This window comes from Megascapheus bottae, chromosome 18 (genome assembly GCF_031878675.1).
Source record: "Megascapheus bottae isolate mThoBot1 chromosome 18, mThoBot2.hap1, whole genome shotgun sequence".
In the NCBI taxonomy this organism is placed as follows: Eukaryota; Metazoa; Chordata; class Mammalia; order Rodentia; family Geomyidae; genus Megascapheus; species Megascapheus bottae.
This window is the reverse complement of record NC_143526.1, coordinates 42,653,080-42,680,227: the sequence shown is the minus strand read 5'-3', so window position 1 is coordinate 42,680,227 and position 27,148 is coordinate 42,653,080. Positions and strand designations below refer to the sequence as shown.

Sequence of the window (27,148 nt, the reverse complement as noted above, 5' to 3'; positions counted from 1 at the left end):
CCTTGAACAGTAAGCCAGCACCACCTCTGGATCACAAACACATTTCCACCCAACCATCACAGTAGATTCAGACATCTCACAAAGCCCCAACAATTTTATGCTAATGACATTCTAATTTAATTGTCTAGTAATACGATAATCATTCAAATTTTCCAAAATTTTAGTTTGGCTTTAGTAAACAGTAATGTCAAGATAAAATGCACCTGTGGGGGCCGGGAGTTTGGCCTAGTGGTAGAGTGCTTGCCTAGCATGCACAAAGACCCGGGTTCGATTCCTCAGTACCACATACGTAGCAAAAAGCCAGAAGTGGTGCTGTGGTTCAAGTGGTAGAGCTCTAGCCTTGAGAAAATCCAGGGACAGTGCTCAAGCCCTGAGCTCAAGCCCAGGACTGGCAAAAAAAAAAAAAATGAACCTGTGCATCTACAATTTAAATTTTCTGAAAGATTTCAAACACTTAATAATCAAATACTACTATTTTGTCATTGTTCTTTCAAAAATACATTTCTAATGGAACACTGTCCTGGAGCCCTCTGAACCAGGGAAAAACTTTTCATAAAGTGAGAGGTAAAGGATGTCATCACAGATTAATGTGCCCAGAAGAAACTGTACTCCCTGAAAAAGATTCAGAGTACACCCTGGGGCACAGCTCAGTGGTAGAGCTCTAGCCCAGCAGGCATACAGTAAAGTGTTTACTGGCACTTGGACTTAAACTTAGGGCCTTGCACTCTTACTTGGCCTTTTTGCTCAAGGCTCACACTTGCCCACTTGAGTCACAGTGACTCTTGTCTGGCTTTTTGTTGGTTAACTGGAGATAAGCTTCTCTGCAATTACAAGTGCGAGCCACCGGTGCCAGCATAATCCCTAGTAATTCTCCCAGAGAAATTCCCCCTTTCTGCACAACGGCAGAAGAGATGACCTAGGTACAGAAGCCTTTAGGTGAAGGCAGAGCCTAGGGCACAGCCAACACTTGAATTCACTTCACAGCCCTGTGAAACAGAAGTGACTTTCTGAGTGAGCACTTTACAAAACCATAATTACATCCTGTCCTGCTTCTGTCTACATGCCTGCAAGCCTCTCGGGCATCCTTTCTGTCCAGCCTTTTCCTGGTCTTAGTCAACCATAAAAGATGAGTCTGGGGATGAAGTGAATGACCACGAGAAGGGCTTAATCTCCCTGTAGCTCAATTTCCCAATCTACAAAAGAGCTCTTCTGAATTATTAGCTCACATTTTTGGGGCCTTGGTTAGTGACAGTTGGGTGGAGATTGATCGTAGTAGATACGATGGCTCTGAGAAAGTAACAGAGTGTAAATGTGTCTTGAAGACAGTGACTGTTGAGAAGAGCATTCTGTCACTAACGATGGGAGTGCATTCCCGTGGAGGTCAGTACAATTCCACCTCTGCCATGTCTGTCATCAATCCGGGTGACCCAGAGCTCCTTCTGCTCCGATCCATTCTCATAGATCAAGCCAGCCACCACTAACACAGTGTGCTGGGATCTGTGCAGCCCCATGACAAAGCGTGGCTATTTGGAGAGAAAGAAGCTATTCCAAGTTTGAGCTAAAAACCAGTATTGATTTTTGCCAAAATGATCGTGAATATTTTGCTCATTATTATTTAAAGTGATTTATTCCTAGAGGGTGTGTTTAGCTGAATTGGCCCAAGTGTTCAGGTAAGAAGAATTGTAGATTTTTTAAGTGGTTATCTCGGTGAAATATTCATGCAAATACTGTTAAAAGCACTGGAAAGCAGTCAATAATATTTTAAGTGAAAAACACAAGGCAAAAGGCCCATTGCTTTAGAATTTGTGTGCTGTAGGTGCCTACCCAAGAGTAAAGATGGGAATCAGACACTGCTTTGCTACTAGAGTTGAAGCCAAGTATTTTTGCTCTGAGAAGCTTTGTATCGCGGAGGAAACCTTGAGAACTGACACGGGGCTGCTAGGGGAAGGGAAATATCTCACGCTGGAGCTCTAGCACACAATAGGTTCCTCAGAACTGCTGGCTGAGCTCAATAATGCAGACACTTTTGTACAATACACATTTCCATAACAAAATGTGACCACCATGGCGATGCCGTGTGGTTTATTACGAAGGGGAAAATCTGCACAAGAGGAAAAGCGAGATGTTCTGTACACACCACTCTGCTCTCTCTCCACCCCGGTAGCCAGCAAGTCGGGCTCGCCAAGGCTGATGTCGTTGATCCGTGTGCCCACACACTCCATCTGCAGGACTTTGCACCATTCGTCCGCCTCCAGATCTGTGGAAATGGCCAGAAGATGAAGCTGGGTGCCGAGTACCCCAGCACAGGCCCACAGACAAGGGCCCCAGGCTCAGACAAACCTGATTCACAAGCAAAGGTCTTGGAGGTGTCATCATTGAAGTAAATGCCTATGGCGTGTTTCTTGGTGCTCTTTGGCAATCGAGCTACGTTCTTCACGTTGTTGAGTTCTGTAACCTGAAACAGGAAAAAAAAATGAGCAGGTCAAGGTCTCTCACAGTGCATGGAAACCTTACCTACAACACCAAAGCTGAGCACAGAAAACACTGAGCACAGAAAGCAGTGAGTACGCCCCAGACAAACACAGCTCCATGGGATGCATCTGAGCATTCGAAAGCTATGAATTAGCTAAGGGAATTCAACATTACCCTTAAAACAGACCAAAGGAATGCTGACAAGTCATCTTTCCTTGTTAACTTTTTCAGAGTGGATACAGGGGCATTTCACAGAGGTAGAAAATCAAATGTTATTAGTTGTCAGAAAGACTACCTTATCAGTAGTTCACAAATCTATGGCCTTCACTGCTATGGCCTTTCCTGGCCACTCCAAAAGCCTCCCATTAAGATTCTCAGAGCAAGTATTTGAAATGCTCAGAGCATTGAACCACAGGGAAAGAAGAATAATGGAGAGAAAAAAGGAAGGAGAAAAGGAAGGGAGGGGAAGAGAGGGAAGAAGAAAACATTCCAACTCATCACAAAATTATCTCAGTCTTGGCTATCTTGCAGAGATGCACTGGGTTAGAATCTCAAAAACAAAATGGCACCCTGTACAAGGTTAAGTCCTACATCCCAACACAGAGCACACAGAGGAATTTTGCCTTCCCACAAATTTTCACTCCCTCTGACTTCTAGCTGCTTTTCAGGAATTATGAGGCCTCTGCTTCAGGGTCTGAGAACCCAGCACAGAGCCATCTTGTTCCCATGAGTAGGAAAGTTGTTCTCACTAGACACTCTCTGGGTCCTTCCATCTCCCCTACCCTTCACCCAGTTAGTGCTGTTGTAACCTCTTCCATGCCTAAAGGGTATTAATTCATTGACTTTCACAGTAGCCGTTCTGCCCAGCTCCTCTGCTGCACTGAAAGGTGGCATCTGTATCCTTGAGTCCTTCCCTAAAGAAGGTTTAGGTGGCTTTAGGATAAGTATATAATATATGATTACATATGTGCGTGTATATGTGTATGTATATATATGTATGATGTATAAATATAACATGAAAGTTTTTTCCATGAAGAGTTTAACCACTCCTTTGTATATCTCCTTTGTGTGGTTGCGAAAAAAGAAAAGTGTCTCCCATCCATCTATGCCTATGATGAGATTGCAGAACCTTTCCTACCTATTACCCTAAATTCAATAAATGCCTGGATTGAGGAATGCTTCTTAACCCCCACTGGCCTGCAAATTTCTTAGCATGAAATATCTATCGCACAGTGCTACTTAGGAACTGGTCAGACCAGCGTTGTCAAGGTCTCAACATTTTGCATCTCCCTCTGCCCACCTCCCCCCACTCAAATGCAGCAAGGCCCTCAGAACTCAAAGGATGCAACTGCTGACTCCATTAGCATGCTTACTTTTGTGCCCCAAACCCAAAACAAATCTTATGGCTCTCCATACTCTTAATCCTCAGTAATTCACTGCCGACTCAAAATCTAAACCTGATTCTAGCATGCCTATGAAAAAAATGGAACACTTACATTTAGCACACAAATCCAAATCCTCTGGTCTAAAAGGCCTAAGAGAGATACTCTTAGCCTTGCTCTTGCTAGCCCATCTGCATGTCCTACCACCTTTCTCAACCATTCTACTTCATCCAGTTGGAGCCTGCTCTGCTCTCTTCCTACTTTCCTCCCCTTCCAAGTGTTAGTTAAATTTCAATTACAGGGACAGGAGCATGGCCTAGGGGAAGAGTGCTTGCCTAGCATGCACAGAGCCCTGGGTTCGATTCCTTGGTACCACAAACACAAGAAAAGCCGCAAGTGGTGCTGTGGCTCAAGAGGTAGAGTGCTAGCCTTGAGAAAGCACAAGGACAGTGCCCAGGCCATGAATTTAAGCACCATAAGTTTAAGCACCAGACTGGCAAAAATTATAATTACATATGGAGGCTGCTTTGGAAACCCACCCCAAGATATAACCAATCCGAAGACTGACTCACAACCCGGAAAGGACTACAACCGTTATTGGTATAGCGTCCATCCAGTCTCAGGAGAGGAAATTCTATTGACAGGGAAGGGATACATTTTGAGTGGCATTATTTTCCTTGAGTCTAATCCAGAGCCTCTATAAGCACAGGCCAAACGCCCTCACCAACTTTCCTGAGAGATTCCGAGACAACTACCCTGAGAAACTTGTCCTAATCTCAATGTAAATGAATGAGTACTTTCTCCATTCTCACATACGAGCTACAAAATCTGTTTTATTATTATACTGTTGCAATTCATCTATTTATTTCGATAGCTTGACACAGCAATTTAAAAAAAATCAGACCTACAGTCAGGGTATCCATGTATTCCATACGGTCATATTGAATGTCTGATTTGCTCTTCATAAAAGTTGGAGAGTATTTTTCAGATGAGGAGACTGAGGTTGAGAAAGGTTGTCATACAACCAAACTCACAACTAAAAACCCCTGGAAACAAAATGTGAACAAAGAGAACTGGCTGGAATTCTGGTTCCTGACCATCTTTGGACACTAGCCGCTACCCGCGTAGAGGACTTTTAGGCCCTGAAAATAAGCTTTCCCTGGGGGAGACCCCTTTCTTTACAATATGGCTCTCTTAGGAGCAGACACAGAGCACATATACACCAGCTTTATGTCAACCCTCTACTGAGACATGATTTCGAAAATCCTCTCTAGTCTGAAACACAGTCATGACTTTGAAATATGTCACTTCATTACGTATCCATTAAGGGCAAAGAGGAAGACATTGTCACCCAAAGCAGTCAGGAAATGCAGGGGGAAATGTGGGAGTCAGAACACAATTACCCACTTTGGAAATTGGTTTTGGTAAGAAGCGAAGCAACACCCACCCCCCACTCAGCCCAGGGAAAGAAGTGTTCACAGAGCAGGCGGGGTCAAGGCTGCACGAGTCAAAGGAGAACGAGCTCCCAACACTATTGTCTGTATGCCAACACAGAGCTGGACTCTTCAGTGAGCAATATCTCCTTCCCTCTGTCTCCCTGTGTCTGTCTGCTTTCTCTCTCTCTTTCTCTCTCTCTCTCTCTCTTTCTCTTTTTTTCTCTCTCTCTCCTTCCCTTCCTCCTCCCCCCATCTCTGTGTCATATACACAGTCTTACATCAACAGGACATTTGTAGAGATCTTTGTAAATCACGCAAAGCTTTAATAAAACGTATTTATTTTTATCATCAGTACATTCTACAGATGAGAGCATCCAAACAAGATGAATGCTCCAAAATTTCTTTTACAAACTAAATGTTCACCGTGGAAGAATCATTTTGGAAGCAAATATGTGTTCTGATAAGATCTCAAGTTCTCCTGTAATATCAATTTTATTTGAAATGGGACCATTGGAAGCGACTTCGATGGGCTTTTCATATCACCCTGAAGAGGTTTTTATGGATGAGGAGTGGCTTTGTTCATTCTGCTGACCTTCAGTTTGAGTTTCTTGATAGTTCTTCCAAAAGACACTCTAAACTCAGCATCCATTACACCTTTCAACCCCACTTCAGTTCTCCATTGAGGCATAGAGTCTATGCCTTTGTGTATTGATTTACTGATAAAATAATTTCTTTAAGATATAACAGTATTTCTTTGAGATGTCATCATATGCAGGGAAATAATGATGTATGCTCATTTGTAGAAGCAAAGATCCTGCCCAAGAACTTTCCTGTATGGATCCATTTGGTCCTTGATCTGGTTACTGATTGTGTATTTGTTGTTTTGGCATTTACTCTGAGTCAAATTTCAGTGACAGGCCATGGTACTGTCTTCCTGAAACACACTCTGCCATAAAGAAACAAGAACAACCAGCACAAGGGATACAGAAATGCAGTAAGAAAAATAAAGCTGTGCACAAGGGTTTCATTTGAGCTACCATTTTGCACCAGGAACCAAAGAAGCCATTCTAAGAAGAAAACATCTGGAAGAGGCTGGTGAGGCCTCTTGGGTTTTGGGCAGCCAACCCCAAGTAGTTCATACATAGGACTTGCCTAGGGCACAGACCTTGGAGTGGGAAACAACTTGTTTGGAAGAGATGTAGCCAATAAATAGGTTTTTGCATTCAATCCCTGCTCTCACACCTGCAATTCCAGAATAAACCCAATTCTAGAGCCTTTGCCCAAGAGCTGTGCAAACCACACAGACCCCAGAAGAACAAAATCTCTAACTTGTTCATCCCTTTCCCTTCAGAACAGTCAGAGCTCTCTTCTCGAGGCACACAGAACATTTCCCAAGACAGGCCAAGTATTAGGTACTAACGAAAAGTCTTAACAGACTGAAGGAGAATGAAAGCGTACCAAATGTCCTTTCTCACACAATTTCAATAAATTTAGAAACCAGTGACAAACAAAAAGAACAGAATAACTTCACAAAAGGAAATTAATCAGAGCGCCATCAACAGCCAATTTTTAAATGGATGAAGGGTTTGAAGGTGGACTTTTCTAGAAATCTTTTGTACACAATGCCATGAGGTATGCTTAAAATGTTCTTCAGATGTGGCAGAGAGCTTAGACCTTGCCTGGCATGTATGAGGTCCTGGGTCTGATTCCCAGCACCAGAGACAGAAAATGGAAATATGGAAATGTTGGCATATTTTGTGTGTGTGTGTGTGTGTGTGTGTGTGTGTGTGTGTGTGTGTGTGTTACCACATACACATTCAAAAAGATTGGAAGGCAGTAAAAGCATCCATAACTCAAAACCATTATAGTCTTTTCATTTGTATTTGCTGATGATATTAACTTATGCTCATTATACATGACATTGGTTTCTGTGAAGTAACAGTAGTAATGGTTTTCTCTTACAGGAAGATTATTTAAACAGTAAAACCTTTGACTGATTTAAGGCGTCTTAGTGAATAAGATTAAAGGTAACAGTGATTGTGTCAAAACAATAATAAATGACAAATGACTAAAACGTAAGGAAAACATTATAAATCTACTACTGCTAAACTGGTTCTATTCTTATGAAATTAACTCCATTCCCATCTAAGTTCCTACACAGTCAATGGCTCAGCGTGAACCAATAAGATCATCAAATCACTCAGAACCATTCTCATTTCTCAGCAGGGATATCGGCAGTAGATTTCAATTGAAACCTGGCCATGAATTGGTTTCCACCTGATCTCCCTAAGGTCAGGAATCCAAACGAGGCCATTTGTTTTCTTTGTGCCTCTTTGGCCCATTTCACAATTGTATTTCCCAAGAGAGAAAGACAATAAAGCATTTCAAGTTTCATGACCCAGATCTGAAATATCTAAGAGTTATGGCTTACAGAACAAAAGGACTGTCCCAGGAGAGCTGTGCATGAGACCTGGCTACAGATTTCATGACTATCAGTTGGGATTTGATAACTAACAGGAAAGAAAGGGAAGTCAAATTTTATGATTTGTGATGGTATAGAAACTGAATATAGAAGTATTTTCCCTATCTTATAGTGTAATCACCACATTGAACAATGGTGATCCAAGTTAGGAAAGTAAAAGAACTGATTATTTTTAAACTGCTACCTATCTGGTTGTTGTTGTTGTTGTTAAAGTTATAATTTGGCCTCTCAGCTTTCTTCTCTTCTTCCAGAATATTTTTAAGATCACTCAATCCAGAAGTCTTTCTATTGAATGTAATTAAATCTGTTGCAATTAGGCCAAGCATCGTAGCACATGTTTCTCATGCCTCTAAACCAAACTATTAAGGAGACAGAGTTTGGGAGGACTCTGATTCAAGACCAGGCAAAGGAAAAATTTAGTGAAAGGGCCCATATCTGAAAAATAACTCAAAGCAAAAATGATTAGAGACATGGTTCAAATGGTAGAGCAAGAGCAACACACCGAGTTCAAACCCCAGTACCACAAAAAATAATATTAAAGATCACCAAAAGATCTATATGACTTATTAAAAATGTTCAACTGCCCAATTTAGCTCCATATTTAATGTGATTTTAGATATCCTCAAGTCATTTATGGCAGGAATTATCATGGGCTATTTCAAAATTCATAGAAGATAGGAACTTCTTCAAAATTCAGATAAGAGTATAAATGACATCTCAGTAGAAGTCTTCTCATTCTAGTACAGAGGTGGAAAAAGGTAAAGAAATTTCTCCCACTGAGCTCTGGAAATTCTGAAATCAAACCAAAAACAAATTTAACCGCAGAGTCACATTCCTTTCTGCCATGCACTGAGTCATTATTCACGAAGATGCACTCCTCATCTTGGTGATCCTTCCCTGATGACTCTGGGCTTGGTCATTTAATCTTCTTTGACCATGAGTCAAATCTTCTTTGAGCATGAGTTCAACAATAGTCAAGAAGATACCATAAATGCATTTTTTCTTCTGGAGCTTCAACCCAGCTTTATGAGGACACTCTCCTCTTTCCTGAGACTAAGCAAGTGCATGACTTTCAACTGAGTCTGTGTAATCCAGCCACACTCTGTGCATCTCCTATAACTGTGGCAAGAGATAAGGCTATGTTCCTGTACAATGTGAATGCTAAGTAAACAGTTATGCTGTTTAGAGAATAATGTAAAGGGAATAAAATCTATGCATGCTCAGTACAGACAACCATCACAGGCCTAACTACACAACACCAACAGTGTAGTGTCAGGTTTCCTATTATTTAATATTCCATCCATGGACTGTAGCATCACAGAAGCCAGCCCCTCAACAGTGGAAGGCAAACACAATGTCACAGAATCCCTATATTAATGGGATGATGCAGAGAGACTGTTAGGAAGTGGCCACCATTTCTCTGTTTAGATAAGTAAGACCTATTCTATTTGTAATCAGAACATCATGCTCCCCAGCCAGCCTCTTCCGAGAACATCCTTGCATCCAATGCTGTTCTCCTAACCCTCCTGCTCTGTCACCTGAGACCAGATCCAAGTCTAATTCTGAATGATCCTGTTGGCCCTGTCTCCACCCACTTGTGCTGGAAAGAGATCCCAATTGCCACCAGAATCACTCAAATTCAACCTTCTGTAATACATTCTGCAAGGCATAGCTGATACAGATGCCCACTACCCAATTTCTACACAGATGGATTCCCTCGTTCTTAGGATTTACCTAGCTACTTTGGTTCACAGGTGAGATGCTGTACTCATGGGAACACTCACTGGCAGTCACATTGCCACTGGCCAGCTGTGGGCATCTGAGCAGATGCGGCCGGCTAGCTATCCCACAGCTGTATCCTGACCATGAGTCCTCAGAACTGAGCACATGTGAATAGGGTCCATGTAGGCCACATTTTAAGGTTTATTGAGAAGGGCCACAGGTGATGCTCAGACTCTCCAGCCATTTGTGGGGACCTGCATTCTTCCATCCACAGCAGAGCCCCTGAGTCACTTCCCAGCTGTACAACATGCTTCATTTGCAGAGACTCTGGGCAGATGGTGAGGGTGGACAGACTCGCCTTTTCTGGAGCAGTACAGAAAATGACAGAAGGCTACCTTGTTGGTGGTATGCTTCCTAGCCCAGTGTGTGACTGTGCTAGATGGCACTGAATGAAAATCAGTCCGAAAAATCCTGAATCCTGCACTGAGCTCAAGATACGTGCCAACTATATTGTTCCTCCTATTCTTACATGGTCTGTGTTCCTCTCAGAGAAAGGTTTCTTTTTCTGTTGCTGGAAGAAATCAAGCGGCATCAGTTAGTCCCAGGCACTGGGACCCAGTTCCAAGGGAACTGTCTGTATATCCAGTTCGTTATGCATGCATCCTTCTTACAGGTCATTTCGGGAAACTACTGAAGTGACCGTCAGCACACAAGGGACCATAGCATCTTGTCAGCCCATCTCAACTGCATCTTAGAAGTCCACCTGAACTCTGCCCTGTTTGTGGCATCTGTTCCTAATGAACAGCGTGCTCCTTGCTCAGAGACTTGGCACTCGCTCTTCTTCTCCACACAAACATTTCCTCTTCCTGAGTGTGACTCCCTCCCATCCTCCCTTTGCTTCATTCTATCCCACAATACTCTGATAGATAGGTAGGTAGGTAGGTAGGTAGGTAGATAGATAGATAGATAGATAGATAGATAGATAGATAGATAGATAGATAGACAGACAGACAGAGAGATAGATATGTATTTTATGCCTGTGTCTTCTTCACCAGAGTAAGGACAGAGACCCTCCTTCATCAATAATATCCTTTGTCAAGAGCTGTGCCTCGCATCCAGTAGACCTGTGATAAGGGCTGGTTTAGTGTAATCTCTACCTCCTAAAATAGACATCATATACGTTGTAAAAGCAAGGAGATTAAGTTTCAGAGGTGTCATTAACAGGCTCAGTGCTGGGGACAATTTCCAGTGAGTGACAGAGGTGTTGGATTGGCCTCCAGGCAGTCTTCCTCCAGAGAATTATTAGCTAGAACAAGTCTATACAACCTCAGGACCGGAAAGATCTATGCACCTAACTCTCAAGTCTCCAAAAGCTCTTCGATCTACAACAGTGACTCTGCTTTGCCTCTGGGATGTTTATGAAAGCTTACATAACAGACAGGGCAGTGTCTAACACATTTTACTCTGTTCTTAATTACGAGCATAGTGCTGGATTACAAGGATTTCATCTCAACTGTGACATTTAGTCTTCCCACAACTTTCTAACTAGCCAGGACTAATTGTCTTCCTGTTGTGTACACAGAAGAAGGTGAAGGTCTGAAGAGGTTAACTTGTTCACACAATTGGCAAATAGAAACCGCAATGCAAGCATAGGTAAGCAAGCTTACTCTTTTACTCAATTACTAAAGGCCAGCAAGTTAATAGAGAAAAAAGATCAGAGAAGCCATCATTCTTGAATTCAATCTTGTAACTCCCAAGGTAGGTCCTGAAGGGTGGGCAAAGGTTCATGCATCAAAGAACACAGAGATGGATTTATAAAATAATCCACATGTGCACATTCATACCACTGTTGGTAGATGCACAGCGAAGAGCAGAGGTGAGCAGGCTTGAGAATAATAAGGTGGGAGCCCAGAACTGCTGGGGCTGGAATCCACTGTAAAGGGCCTGGGGCATGAATCCTGAAATCTGAAAGGCAAAATGAATTGACCCTTTCTGTGCATGATAAAGAGTGTTCTGCAGACCCCAGTTTTGGGGACAGTTTTGCCCTACTATCTGACGAAATTTGGGGTTTCCAAAAATGAGAGGAAGCTACTGCACCTAAAAGACTCAGAGGCTGCAACACAACAACATTGGATGAAGCAATCCCATGGGATCCACGAGAGTGTCGTCCACAGTGCTGGCTGTGGCCGGCAGGTATGGGTCATGGCCTGAGGAAGGACAGAACCAGAACAAAGGGGAAGATTTCAATGAGGTTGGAGAGACTTTCACTTGGGTTAGAATGGGAAGGATTAGAGACTTAAGAACTGCTTAACTCTGCTAGGTACTCAGAAGACGTGATATAGGAGGATAATGGTTAAAAGCCAGTCCAGACAGAAAAGTCTGTGGCATTGTTAACTGCAGTTAGCCACTGAAAAGCCAGACATGGAGCTATGATAGTATGCCAGCCGTGAATGAAGAGACAGTGCCCACACGCTGAATCCATGTCCCAGCAATGGCGCTCACACCTGCATACAAACGCAAACACACACACACACACACACACACACACACACACACACACACACCAAAATTACTTAATTCTATGCAGTTCCTGATGTCTAACTTTCTCCACAAATATGTGAAGTACCATGATTCTATCACAGCAAAGAAACACTCTGCCTGCTCCTTAATTTCTGATAAATCTTTAAGTATAGCATCCAATTAAGAACTTCCAAATATAGACTACAAATTAATTTGTCTGCTTAAAAGCTGTACCCCAGATGTCTTATTCATCATAAATGATAGTACTCATTGAAATAAATGTTTCACAGCTAGCAATCAGCCAAGTGGCCATACTTTAAAAGTTTAATTTGCTACCACTATAGTCTTTCATTAGCAACTTTGAAAACAATTGCAAATTACACAAGTCAATTCTCTAAATAGATTATTTTGTTGAAGATGGAGAAATTTTGTTAAGCTCTCACCCAGTGTTTCCAGGGAAAATGAATACAACTGGATTTTAAACAGCATATTCCCTTTGGGAACGGACGTATTCCTGCCAGAATAGGCAATAGTGGTCATCAGAGGGAAATATCAAGCGTGTTTCTGGCATATTGCAAACTCAAAAGCCATTTAGAAATACAAGATTTGATTTTCACTCCCTCCACCAATCTCTTACTGATGGTAATTTACACACGATGATTTATTTATGTTTACCAAGTGCAAATGAGACTGCTACCTAAAAGGCAATTTTCTGCCCTGCTTTTGTAGGCTGTATTCTCATTATTTTTTTTCCCTTGTGAGACTGAATGAATTAAGCGAGCAATTCACTTTGTATATGCAAATTGCAGAGCTAGGCACAAGCTTTAAATTACTGCATTCTTTTAAAAAATAAATAAATAAAGTCATTATCCTACTGAAAATGAAGTGACACAAGCCCTTTTCACTTTTGTAGGTTTTCTTTGAAAATAAAAATAGTATGAAAACATCTACTTCCTGGTCCGCATCTTCTGTAATATTATGGCCGGCTGCTGGCACCTCAAACATGTCATCCTAGCCACTCAGGAGGCGGAGACCTGAGGAGTGTGGTTTGAAGACAGCCCCAGCAGAAAAGTCTGTAAGACTCTTATCTCCGATTATACACAAAAAGCCAGAAGTGGGATTGTGGCTTAAGATGGAGAGCTCTAGTGCTTAAGCTCTGAGTTCAAGTTCAAGACCCAATAATAAAGACATTATGGTTACTGGTAGTATATAACTGTGTCTAAAATTTCAGCATACTTATAAGCATTACTATTTTAAAACACATAAGGAATTTGTATAACTTGTTCTAAAACTTTGCTTTGTTTTTCAGATTGTCTTCTATAGAAAGGCATGAATAATTTAAAGAGAGAGAGTGAATACAGACAGGCAAACGAGAGTCATGGCGGGTTCTAACATAAAGTTTTAAACATAGAATATTAAGTTCCCAAATGCCTCTGTCAAGACGCTTGAACTTTTGCAACTTAAGTAAACATTTTCTAAAAGATTTCTTAAGAAAGAGCTAGTCTAGACGGTCAGATCCCAACCTCTAAATTAGATGTCTTCATACTTCCTAAAAATAGCTCCATGACCTTGGTCACTTAAAATATATTGGAGTAATGCCTGGTGTGAGTGATAAATTTGGCCTATGTCCCCGACGAGGGAATCTTTATTTGTACCTGTGAAATAACTCAGCCGATCCATCTGTTCTTTGTGTCTTCTTTTTTTAAACAGTGCATAAACTGTAAAGTTGAAATCAAAACCTAAAGAGGATGGGATGAGCCAGCAGGACCACTTTCCTAAGCTGGCATCGGGTATATGATTCTAAACAACCTTCCTAAAAATGATTTGTTTCTAGTTACAGAAGAGAGAAAGGCATAGGATGTTATCAAATAATCTCACTTCTAAGCCTTTCACCCCCCAAAGCAGTAGGCACGTTTTTCAGCCTAAACACAGATATACAATTTCTTCACAACAATAAAATTCCTACCAGCAACACATCAGAAACCTTGATGTGCACCAACGGGTCACAAGTACTTGGGATGCATTACATCAGTGGGAGAAAACCACTACTGTCAACTGAAAACTGGAATCAAAATGCAAGTGAAAGGACACGAATACAGCCACTGTGACCCTGTAATTTATCTCAAAACCAGGGGAGTTTTAAATGTGAAAGGAATGACCACAAAAATCTTGTGTGCAAACCGCAGACTCTCGAAGAGTCTCCTGAATAAACCTCAATGTATAGTCCCTTTAAATATGCTTTTTGTTTTTGCCAGTCGTGGGGCTTGAACTCAGGGCCTCAGTATTATCCTTGGACAGTTTCTGCTTGAGGGTAGCGCTCTGCCACATGAGCCACAGCGCCACTTCTGGTCTTTTCTGTGTATGTGGTACCAAGGAATCAAACCCAGGGCTTCATGCATGGTAGGTGAGCACACTAGGCCACTAGGCCAAACTCTCAGCCCTATAGTCTCCTTAAATATGTAATTATTCCATTTCTTTCTTTTAGAAATACAATCCTAAGATGAATGAGAAAATGTCTGTATTGGTGTACACAGAGGAAAGTCTGAGATATAGTTATTAATGTACTTCCCCTTGTTTCCCAAGGTAAGTACCAGGACCCAACATCAGAATTTTTTAATGATTATTACATATATTTTGGAACCATTTAAATCTGTTACCAGAAACATGGTGCTTCTATACTTTAACAATTACTAAGAGGAATAAATCTGCCAAAAAATATTCAAAGGAGCGGAATGGATTTTCATCCTTTTCAAAACAGCTTTTTGAGCAGTGGCTGTCTAACCTAATGACAGTCTGCAATTTTCCTCAAACCCAAAGCCACAAATCAATTTTCTTACTCACTAGAGAAAGTGCACTCATTTCCTGTTGACTTCATGTGAGAGAGCTTTGTGTGCACTTGGCTTACAGTCAAATGCTTACACAGACACACAGAGACACATACACATGGAAAACCAGTGGATCCTACAGTTAAACACAATTAAGAATTTCATGAAAGTACTAAAAAGAAATTCATGGAAGAAATACATATGAATAGGGAGGAAAGGATCTATAGTTAAAGAAACTCATAAGTAAGCTTTGTTTTTGTCTTGCTTTTCTTGTTTTGTGATGGGTGACACAGAAATTCAAACAAAGGATGTAGCTATTAGACTCGTAAAAAGTAAACAGTAAATTTCCAAATCTGATTTGATTGTGATACTTTGTACAAGTACAGTTGAATGATAACACTTTACCTTATGAGTTTCTACAATTCAAAGTATATCTAAATTTTGAAATGTGGTAGAGAAAATGTTAATAATGCAGGTTAAACTATAAAAAGTGTGTTGAAGCTGTAGGCTCTAAAAAACCCTGAATCTTTATCCAAAATGCAAGGACATGTAATGTTAATCATATGTAAAGATCAACCAAATTATTTTGAAGTAGGAAAGAAAATCACTCAAACTAGATGATTTTTTTACAAAAATATAATTCAAAAATGACAACTTTACTCCAGTCAACTACTTCATTCAAAAAGATATGAAAGTAAATGTGATAATTAAAAAAATAATAATAGATAAACTTAAGAGAACTTGTACAGAATGAAAAGGATAATTCAGTGAATTAAAAAATAATCTTAAACAGAGGACCTTAACAAGTTCTTAGAAGTACTTGATATAGAACAGGGATTGGCTCTTCTGACAACAGGATCTGTGGATTTCCTATAATCATCTCCAAAATCCCATTCAGGTTTTCAAAGACATAGGTAAACCTATTTTAAATTTTTATAAAAGCATAAGCACCGAATAGCCAAAAGTACTTTGGAAAGCAGAATAAAGTGGGATGAGTCACTTGCCTCAATATCAAGAATTGCTAAACCTCACAGTAATCAAGAGAGGATGAGGCTGGATACATTGATCAATGAAAAAGAACACAGGCTCCAAAAATAGGACTACAGAAATATGTCTTAGTGAACTTTACCAAGATGAAAAGTCCAGTCTCACAGGGAAACAAAAGCTTTAACAACAAATAGCACCAAAATAATTGGACAATCACTTATACTTCATGCCTTGGACAAAAAAATCAAAGTAAATCATGGATTCCATGATAAACCTTAATGTCACGTATATATTAAAAAGAAAGAGGAGAAAATCTCCAGGATACAATGCCATACAATAAGTTCTTCAACTTGAAACCGCAATAAATAAAAACCATAAGTAAATAAAAATAAAAGAATGGCCAATAGACACATGAAGAGTTGTTGAAAATCTTCTCTGGCCAAAAAAGAAATGTGAATAAGGACAACATTGACATTCCTCCTCACCCTGTTAGACTAGCCATTAGCAAGAAAGCTAACAATAACAGATGTTTCTGGGGATATGGAGAAAAGGGAATGCCACCACATTGTTGGTGGGAATGTAAACTTGTTCAATCACTCTGGAAGGCAGTATGGATGTTTGTCAAAAGATTAAGCATACAGCTTCCTATGACCCAGCAATCCCACTCCTAGGTATCTATCCAATTGGCCACAAATGAGGCCACACTAAAGCTACCAGCACAACCGTGTTCATTGCAGTATTGTTTTTCCACAGCTAAGTTATACAATCAACCCAGATGCTCCTCAGTGGATGAATGGATCAAGAATATGTGATGTATATATACACAATGGAATTCTATGCTTCCATCAGAAATGATGTTGCCCCATTTGTAAGGAATTTGAAAAACCTATACTATGCCAAGTAAGCGAGGCATTAAGAAACATAGGCTGCATGTTTTCCCTCATTTGTAATCATTACAAATGTGCAAGTAAACCCAATGTACAGTAAAGGACAAATAATTACTCTTGGATATGATTAATTAAACAGCACTGTAAACATTCACACAGTAGACCAAAGACTGTATTCTTAGGAGATGATTTTAAGAGCTCAATAATTATACACATATGATGATATAAAATGATACTTATTGAAATAAACTCCAAGAAATAGAAACAACAAGTTTGTTACTGTACTGTTTGAGGTTCTTTTTGGTTCTTTCCTTTTTTCTTTGGTTTATTCCTTTTTGTCACTGTATTTAATTTTGGTACCCTTTGTCTTATATATGTCTATATACTGATGTGGGGAAGGGGAGGGAAAGCACAGAAATGGTGGGACAAAGGGCGTTTCCATCCAGCAGTGATACCCACTATGTTGGAACTTATGACTTGGGACAGGGGGACCGGGATGCGGGTGATGGGAGAGAACAAGAGAGTGCATGACACTGTCCAAAAAGAAATGGACTCATTACCTGACATGTACTCATGACCCCTCTGTACGTCCCCTTCACAATAAAATTTGAGAAGGAGCATATGTACATGAACTGAAAACTAACTAATTAAAACAGGGCAGAGGCAACTTAAATATCTAACTTAAGACCACTTGGGTGACAAATGACCTTCTGACCCAGAACTATTGGTATTTCTTCCCCTTCCTTTACACAATCACTATTGCCCTTGCCACCCAGACACAGCACACCATTCCCTGCTTGTCTTTAGTGTAATTCTCCTTGTGTCTATGTCTATTCGTTGTTTAGTTATTTATTGTGTGTTTAAGTAGCTGTACAAAGGGGTTATGAGTCAGTAGGTCAGCTGATGAGTACAATGTATCCTGATCACTACCAGCCCTTTCATCATTCTTCCATCTGTGTTTCTTCTCAGAAAGAAAGAGGTCCACCACTGTAACCTCCAGAAGATCCTCTTTCCATCCCACAACAGGAAGAGAGGAGGCAGAATTCGTAGCTGTTTCTCATTGTAAGCATTTCTGTATTATTCCATTCCTATGGCTTTGTACACATTTTATATATATCTATGTACTTAAGTGTAAATAGCTATATAAATGCAATGAGGTTGCCTCTGTTTTCAGCCTACTAACAAATTCAAGATTCCTAAAAATCTCCACTTTTTGACATTAGGCTGCCAGTCATTCCCTGAGTGTTTGGGGAATCCACAGTGTTCACAGTGGTGCCAGACACGAAGCTAGGCCCACAGATGCAAGGACGACTAAAGCTCAGCTCCTGTCTTCAAGCAATTACAAATCCACTAGGCAGCAATCACGTCAGGATGTTGCTGACTGAACGACAGAATTTCCCAGCTCGAGTACCCTGGAGGGGAAGAAGCTACTGCTGTATCACTAACAGTCAGGGCTAAGCATGGCAAAAATATCCAGGATAAACTCCATAGAGGTTTGTTACATCCTCATGTAAAGTAGTCCAGCAGGAGGCAGCTCGGGAGGGGCCTGATTCTGTGTGTCAGGAATCATAGATCCGTCCCGACAGCAAGCCTCAGTAACATGATGTGGGACATTCTACGCTGTGTTCAACCCATAGACTGTCCAGTATCCTGAGCCGAGATGACTGTGGAGTATTTCTACACTGACAAAGAAGAGCTGGCATCTTCCCTGATTATTCTCTTGGCCCAGGGTTTCATAACATGGCCCACACCTCACTCTCTAGGGATCTTTCCTTTGGGTAGACTTGAGTCAACTAAGGCTACACTTCCCCAAGAAGGAGGATCTGACAGATTGGTAAATCCCAGTAGCTAGGATGTGCCATCACCATGAATCCAATTACAGCATTCCACGTGACCAGAGAATCCAAGAAGAGAATCCTGAAGGGTGACCTGACCCACAGAGAATCAGGAAGAACGACAGGGAAGCAGAGACACAGGGAGAGACTTGGTCTCAAGTGTGACTCATCCTAAAGACATAAAGCTATGCCAGGAAACCTTCAATCCCTCCGGTTCAGTAAGCAGCTCTCTTTTCTGAATAAAAACAGAGTTTTGTATTTAACAAGAAGGCTAGGAAACACTGGAGTCTTAATGTAGCTATGATTATAGTCCATCAAATTCACAGTCATCTCTGACAGCTCAGGGTGTTTCATGGTTGACATAACAAACTGAGAAATCCATTGTTCTGTATGTGCATTATTCATACATTTAGTTTCCAGTTTCTTAATGAAAGCACCTCTGCAAGAAGAATGTGCCAAATTACAATATCCTATACTCAGTTTTTCATATTAAAATTCTTTAAAAGATTCAGAAATATGACAGTGGCATATTTAAGATAATATGCAGTGTACTCTCAGAAATACTAGGAATTTCCTGCCAGACCAGTGTGCTCATACACCAGTATGTTGGCCAACTGTCACAATGCACATTTCTTCATTTATTCCAGAAATTGCCTTATTTATGCTAGAATAGTCTTTGAAATTTGGTCACGGTGTGCTACTTATGACAAGTATTTTATTATCAAGATTCATAAATTACACAGTATTTAGGATTATTTCAGAAGTACTGCTTTTTATGCCCCCAAGAGATTCATGCTAATTGCATCAGATCTGAAAGAGTGACGAGGATGAATGGGCTCCAGTAACTCATCAGGGGGTTGGAGGCTTCATATAGATAATTCCTCAGCTCTAATGCTTTGAACTTTGGTTAATAATTATTACAGATGAAAGAGAACGTGGCTTACTATGTTCCCCCAAAGACTTGGCACATTAAATTCCAAAGGCAGCAGGTAGAAATCTGAAAGAAGGCGAGTTTGACCTCAACCCCCCCCCCTTACTTTCCTGTATTCAAGGCAGATTTCAAGCCACCATAGTTTCTAGAACTGAATCTTCTAAACACCCTCCCTCCCCAAGTCCTGATGTTTTCTGCTTTCATCACTGGCTATCTTACATCATCCAAATCAAAATTCCTTTTTTGGGTTGTTATTGTTGTTGTTTTTTTTGCCTCAAGTACAGATTTCTTCTGCTAAGCTAAACAAAAAGAGATCATACTGAAATTTACAATGCATCCCTATTTCCCTTATTAAGACTATGAAAAGTATCTACTGTATTTCCCTACTAGAAATCAGTAGTGATCCTCCCATCCACACATTCACCAGAGTTCTAGTCTCACGACCAATAGAAAAAAAAGGAAAAAAAAAAGAGAGAGAGAAGCACCATAAGTTGAAAACTAGAGAGAACAGCTTTACATCAGTCAATTGTTTGAAACAAATAGCAAGTAGATATTTTCAGGGATATTTTGTTCATGAAAATGTTGGTAAATAATTCAGACAAAATTTTCAGATGAATGAGTTCAAAGCACCTCTTGGAAAATCGATTTCTCAAGTGCTAGGGCAGTGACATCTTACCTTGTGGTAACACCTAAAATAGGCAGCCCGCTCATCGGAAAATTTCTCCAGTCTTTTTGGACCCTTGCTTGAAGCTTTCTTGAATACTAACCAGCATCGCTGATAGATCTGGAAGGAAACGTAAAGACAGGTCAACACCTCCACTGACGCGGTGATGACTGACAGCCACATTTAAATGCCTACTTTTTGTTTTTTCCCTCAGTTGATTAGTCACAAGCCAGAAATATGTTGCTTCCAGAACACACACACACACACACACACACACACACACACACACACATAAATTATTACCGGGGAGAGGAAATGAAGTCATAATATTCAGTGGATGTTCTAAGAAAATTGAGAGGGGGGATGGTTTGGGATGTGATGAAAAGGGATGGCATCCATGCATCAAAACTAATTTGTTGAATGGCAACTCCTTTGTACAACTACTTAGAGATACTAACACTGTCATTTATTATTAATAATAAATAGATAAAAGAAGGAAAGTCTCCATGACATATTCTGAGCTGGGAACACTTTTATTCACTCAATATGCCTTCCAATACAAAGACAGTTATATTATAAGGTGGAAAAAAATAATAAATTATTCACAGTCCTCGAAACACATTAAAAGAAGCAGCTAAAGGCAAATGCTGTCATATCTTGATAACAGTTTATCACTGGGTACATTTCAGGAGGAAAAAAAAGGAGTTTTGGAGAGAAAAGTCCCAAATCAGGACAAATGACATAAACATTCCTGATACATGTTTGAGTTTCACATTGACTAAATCCCAACAAAATGGGCTGGAGGATAGGCTGAAGAGAACGAACTCCGTCAGGTGAGTCACGTGACCTGTCTCTTAAGCCAGGCTGAAGTGACCAGGGGATCAACAGAACTCAAAGGCCTGCGTAGGAAGCTTACCCCAGTGACTCCAGAGTTTCTGTCGGGAGGGAGAGCAAGGCTGGGAGGTTACAAACTAAAGCATCAGGGGTAGGCAGTAGGGTGCCAGATCATTTCTACTCCAAGAAAGAGAGACCTTTGGTTCTTACTTCTGTTGCAATCCCTAGTTTTAAGATCCAGCTCTTCTTCCACATGCCTTGGGAAAGCTACACAGCAACCAGAACCGCTTGCTGCCAAAGCACGCTGCCTGCTCCAGAAGGCACCATTCCAGACACAACTATTCAGACAGCCTGCACAGGGCTTCCTGCCATCCCAGACCAACATGAGCTCCAGCAGCCATTTCGTTTCAGATCAGAGGGGGACGTTCTTCCCCCCTCACCCCCTCAGCCCCCCCGCCTACAGAAAGCCTGAACACAATCTGCTGATTGCATACTGATATTTTCACCTGGCCTACATTTGGTCTTTATCATTTGATCTTCCTCATTATCCGAGGATAAAGAGGAGATAGCCGAGAAGAGGCAGAGTGGAAGCAGCAACAAGGGGAAGACAGCAGCTGCAAGTAGAAGCAGCAGAAATGAGGGGCAGTAGAAGCAAATGGAGGCTGAGAGAGAGAATCTAAGAGGCTCCATTGCTGAAGGAGTTGCAAAGAGCCACCCAGTGACCCCCAAGTCAGGAACTATGACCCAAGCCAAGGCTCTAGAGGCTGTGGTACTAGCCCCTGTCAGGACCCGTGGGTCTACCCAGGCAAAGGTGGTAATTGAAACTCTACCTGATGCTGGTTGATGATGACTGATTCCACGTGACTGATTCCATTATCCACTGATAATGGATGCCAGAGCAATAAGCCTCAAACCTGAGCATCTAGAGCTGTTAGTCTCGGATTTTAGACCCATCATCATCTCATTCTCAGGCCTTGGAGCTGTAAGCCTCAGAGGCTGTCAGCTCCATCCTTAAATGCTTAGACTCAAGTCTCCAGGTATGCCAACACTCCAAGAAACGCTCCTCCCCTACTGCTGACTGCTATCTGAATAGAACCAAAGGCCCCAGTCAGCTGATTGGTAGGAGTTAGGAATGGGGAAGGTTAGGTGAAGGGAGAGGGAATCATTTGAAAGGGTTTGTATGAGGGTTCTTTTGGTGATGAATCATTTCATATCTTGACTGTACAAATGTCAGTATCTTGTTTATGACGTTATTCTATGCTTTGTGAAGATTTTACTACCAGAGAAACTAGGAAATGAGAGTGGGAAACTTATGTAATCATCCCTACAACTGCATATAAACCTACAATTCTCTAAAAAATAAAAATGCCTAATTAGGGGCCGGGACTGTAGCCTAGGGTTGAGTGTTCGCCTAGCATGCACGAAGCCCTGGGTTCGATTCCTTGGAACCACATACCCAGAAAAAGCCAGAAGTGGCACTGTGGTTCATATAGTAGGGTGCTAGCCTGGAGTAAAATATGTCCAAGGACAGTGTCCAGGCCCTGAGTTCAAGCCCCAGGACTGGCAAAAAAAATAAAGGAGGTAGAGGTGTGTAATCTGATCAATACCTAACCTCATAACTGCCATCCATATTCTTCTATATTCCTTTAGTTCTCTTTTTCTCCCATTAGATCCTAGTCTAATTACCCAGCTGATTGAGTAACTTTAAGAAAGCAAGTTGATTCAAGCACCATGGAGAAGAATTCAGGCACAAAAATCTCTTCAGGAATTAATCCATAAAAATTAGCATTCTCAGTGCTACGGCTGGGAAAGAGTCTTATCAACAGCCTGCTTGTGTCTGAAGAACAGATGAGTCCATTGGTTCCCTGAAAATTGCCCCAGCACCCGAGGCTGTAATTACAGTGGAAATGACTGATAGTCATAAAGGGTATAGGAGCGAGGCTTCTCAATATTACTGAGCGGCTATAATTGTCTTTTGTATAAGCCCCAAGAATGTCCTCAAAAACTAAACATTCTACAGGGCTGCAAAAAATAATAGGGTCACTACAAAAAGAAGATCCTTTCACTAAGAAAGATACTTTAAATTTCTAATTACACTTCCATTTTCAGATCCACATTTTAGTATGAGCTTTTCTCATGTTTCCCTCTAATCTGTTCATTTTCTTCTCAGAAGTTGAGCCAAGACTTGCCTGGCATATTTCCAAAGACCGTGGAAAGCAAACGAATGATTCCTCAAATTCAGTGTGCCTCAGGATTTCCATTTGGGCCTATCTGTATTAAGTTTAGGAAAATCTGGTTTGTCGCTCTTTTCAGTTGTTTCATCAAACAGTAAGGACAACAGTACAACATTCAAGTCAAATAAAAGCAAAACTACTATCAAAGAAATTCAAGTGTGTGCATTCTTGCAGGAATGTCTCTGAAATAAATTAAAACCTGTTGGTTCATCAGAAGATAAGGAAGGTTCAAAGTTGACTGATGACAAGGGAGTTCCGGATGTCAGCTTAGAATACACATACCCAGGAGAGCCACATCAACAGGACAGAAGCTGAGAATGGCTTGTGCAATCAAGAGCCTTCTTTCATTCTGTCATCCCTAATCTACATCAATGACTCTTAACAGTGTGGCCCAGAACCACAGGAATTATTTTGGAGCTACTGACTCCAGGTCTACAGAATTCAAGTCTTATGGGGGGGCAAGTTGCACAAATGTGTTCTTTAGCTTGTTCCCAGGATATCTTCTTTTTCATGTACAAGCCAGTACTGTAAATACTCACAAAGCCCTTGCAAGTGGTGTTGCATCCCAGACTTGGGTCTGCTGACAAACTTTTAAGGCTTCACCATGAGGCCTTCTGACGTGAGGGCTTCCCAGCAGGAGACTGTGGTGATATTTGAACCAGCACAAGATATCATCTTGAAACAACACACTAACTGACAAATAAAATTTGTTGGGATGCAATCAATGCCCAATAGTCATTGCTGTTTTGCTTGGTCCTAAGAACACAAAAGAAGCCTTCCAACTTTTGTATCCCAAATATCTCAGTAGTGTTAGAATAAATCACCCAGAGGACCCACGGTAACACTGAGACTCAGATTAACTCTGCTGGTGTTTCAAGTGACGACAGTTTGAAAACAACCCCTTTCAGTCAATAGCTCCATTAGTAGGCAGACTTCTTAATGTATCCATTCAAGGATGTCAGCATGTCTTTGCTGTATTCACATCAACTTTCTCTCGAATATATTCTGGAGGAGGTATGCACAGTCACAAAGATGAGATAACTGAAAAGAAGTGAGGCTACTAAATTCCTGCCAGAATGAAATACTATGCAGGGAGAAGGATACAAGTTGAAGTATAATTGATAGTTTCCACTTTTAGCCTGTTCTGTAACCAAGTGTCAACAAAGGCCCTTCATAAAGGGGGGCAATGGAAATATGCTTACCTTTGAAGGGAAGGAAGCAGCCACAGAATGCACGCAAATGAATGTGCAGGGCTATCTTCCAGTAAAACTTCATTTGCAAAAGTAAGTAAATGTCTTTCTTTAAAAGGGTTTTTCATTTTTTCTTTTTTCAGTCTGGACCAGACTTGGCAGTGGTTTAGTAATATCTGGTCTATAGTAGAACTTCTCTGGTATTTTAGCTCTGGTCACCTTCAGCAAACATAAAAAAACAGCCAAATGTTGGTGGCTCATGCCTGTAATCCTAGTTACTCAGGAGGCTGAGAGCTGAGGATCATGGTTCAAAGCCATCCCAGGCAGGAAAATCCATGAGACTCTTACCTCCAATTATCCACCAGAAAAACCAGAAGTGGTGTTGTGGCTCACAGTGGTAGAGTGCCAGCCTTGAGTAAATGAGTGCCCAGATCAAATCCTACAACCAACCAAAATAAACATAAAAACCTGTGTGACAAGCCCCTCCTAGGAGAATCTAAGGGGTGATGGAGTCTCATGAGACTTCCATTTATTTGGTCTCATCTCCACCCAAGCTGAGATTTTACCTCAGGTACCTTTTCAACCGCTTTCACCAAATTTCTAGTCCCCTCAACTGACAAAATGGCAACCACTGTTCTGCAGGTAATACAACACCATCCAGTCTCCCAGCTGAGCATCCCATCTCCAGCTTTGAAAGAGTCATGTCTTTTTCATGATCCCAAGTGTACACTGGGTAAAAAATAAATACATTGAAAATGCTTTCCACTTTGCCAGCACTCCTTTCCCCTCTCATGCACTGACTTCAAGACCTAAAGACAGATCCTAAGCCAAGGTGTAGAATTAACCTAATTCTCAGGTCCAGTTTTCACCAGCTCCTCAAGACAAATCAAGTGGCAGACACTGGCTGAATGCTTTCTGCCTTCAGAATACTGAATCACTACATCCTTTGTGTCCTTTCATTTCACGGAATCTTCTCAAACATCCTACCACACTGAGTGCTAGTTTTTCCTCTATTTGCAGAGGAGTAGACAGATCAACAGTAGGAATCAACATCTTACACAGGGTCCTGAGGCTAGTGGAAACAAGCCAGAAATTCGATTTAGTTTCCTTATCTCCATAGAAAAATCACATAACTATTACTCCATGATTTTCTAGAAAAGTTGAAGTCCCAGAGACATAGTAATCCATGCTGAGAGTCGGGCCATCTGTAGGAAGTTTATTTTCAAGCTTATCATAATCTAAAAAGAGACATCTAGTTGTAACCATATGCTCATTTCATCTGGGCGACTGTTTTGGAGCAAATCTATTTCAGAGTGGTATTTGCATTTGTGATTTAAAGTTCGCTGGCACCAAGTGTTCTACTACACCAATAGATTTTAAGGAAGTATTTCTCAATCTGAGGTCTTAGAAAACAAATCTAGGACTCTCAGGTATTCTAGTAGTATGAAAAAGTGTTTGTTCTGATAAGGATTTCATACCACCTTCTTTTATAAGTGGCAACATATTCAGTATCTCTGACAGAAGTAAGGAAAAAACCCAAGCCTGCTTAAGCATTTCCTACTGCGTTAGCAGCATCAATGCAGCATCTCAGTTTCTCCTGGCTTCCCTTGTGTTTCTAACTCAAGTCTCGTTTCCTAAGTTTCCATAGCAGCAAACCAGTAGACACACAGGCTAAGTGACCGGACCCTGCTGTGTGGTGTAGTTCACCACTGGATCTGACCAGTCACTTCTTCATGAGTGCCTGACTCTCCTGTGGTCCACACACTGCCTCCCACATCCCACAACCAGACTCCTCTGTCACCTGGAGGCCAGAGGAATGCCACAGTCCACTGCCATGGCCCCTCAACCCCAGCTTCTGTAGAAAGTGGTACTGGTTGATGCAACCTGAAAGCCCAAGTAAGAGACTTTCACCAGGGAGAACCAAGAAATAGAAGCATACACAACAACACTCTCTCCATCCCGTCAGCTGTTGATTTGCAGTATCCGAGCCTCTGCAATGCATGCAGGAGGGTTAAAATGTTCCCATCCTATTTAATGACTGTCTCCTGACAGGATTTCAGAAGTGGATACATGGAGAATAAGGAAGGGAGCTTTGTGCATCTTTAAATCTTAATTTGCAGACTCATGCCAACCCTGATTTTCCAAAATAATGAGTTGGGTCAGAATCATGTATTTTATAATGGGGAAAAAGAATCTTTTAATGAGTAAACAACATGAATCCATGCCTATCATTTGTGCGAACCTTTCATTTTATAAGGAAAGAAATACTAATTTAGGGAAGAATGTGCCCATGGGTAGCCAGGTACATTTAAAATTCACTGCAAGGAAAAAATACCAGCAAAATGAGATAATTAATCATAAAATAAAATATGTATAAAGAGAACTTAAAATACTTTGGAGGCACCCACAGGCAATAAATTAGCTATGGCAACCCTTAACTAATGAATGGCAAAGTCAATTAGCACAGCCCTTCAGGAGTCAGAATGGATGTTTCCACGCTGATTCAGAAATGCTACTTCAAAGAAAAAACAAAGAAAGTGTGCAAACATGTGAGAATAGGGCTTTGGGGTAACAACTGGAAATGCCCTAATGTTCCAGAGGATGACTCCAATAAATTACATCATATTTGGAACTGGAAGTATCCTCCATTAAAAATGAGGCTGAACAGGTCAGGAGTGTGGCCTAATGGTAGAGTGCTTGCCTAGCATGCATGAAGCTCCGGGTTTGATTCCTTGTACCACATACAC

At 41.1% G+C, this 27,148-nt stretch overlaps 1 protein-coding gene across 1 annotated transcript in view; it reads right to left on the bottom strand.

The window, feature by feature from the left end:
* Dok5 (docking protein 5) overlaps positions 1-27,148 on the bottom strand; it is a 97,815-nt gene that overhangs the window by 35,526 nt on the left and 35,141 nt on the right. Inside the window, exons 2-4 of the mRNA XM_090352882.1 lie at positions 20,156-20,263; positions 2,341-2,455; positions 2,138-2,257 (exon numbers count right to left, since the gene is read on the bottom strand). Coding sequence (XP_090209008.1) covers positions 2,138-2,257; positions 2,341-2,455; positions 20,156-20,263 — 343 coding nt within the window. The remainder of the gene's footprint in view (positions 1-2,137; positions 2,258-2,340; positions 2,456-20,155; positions 20,264-27,148) is intronic.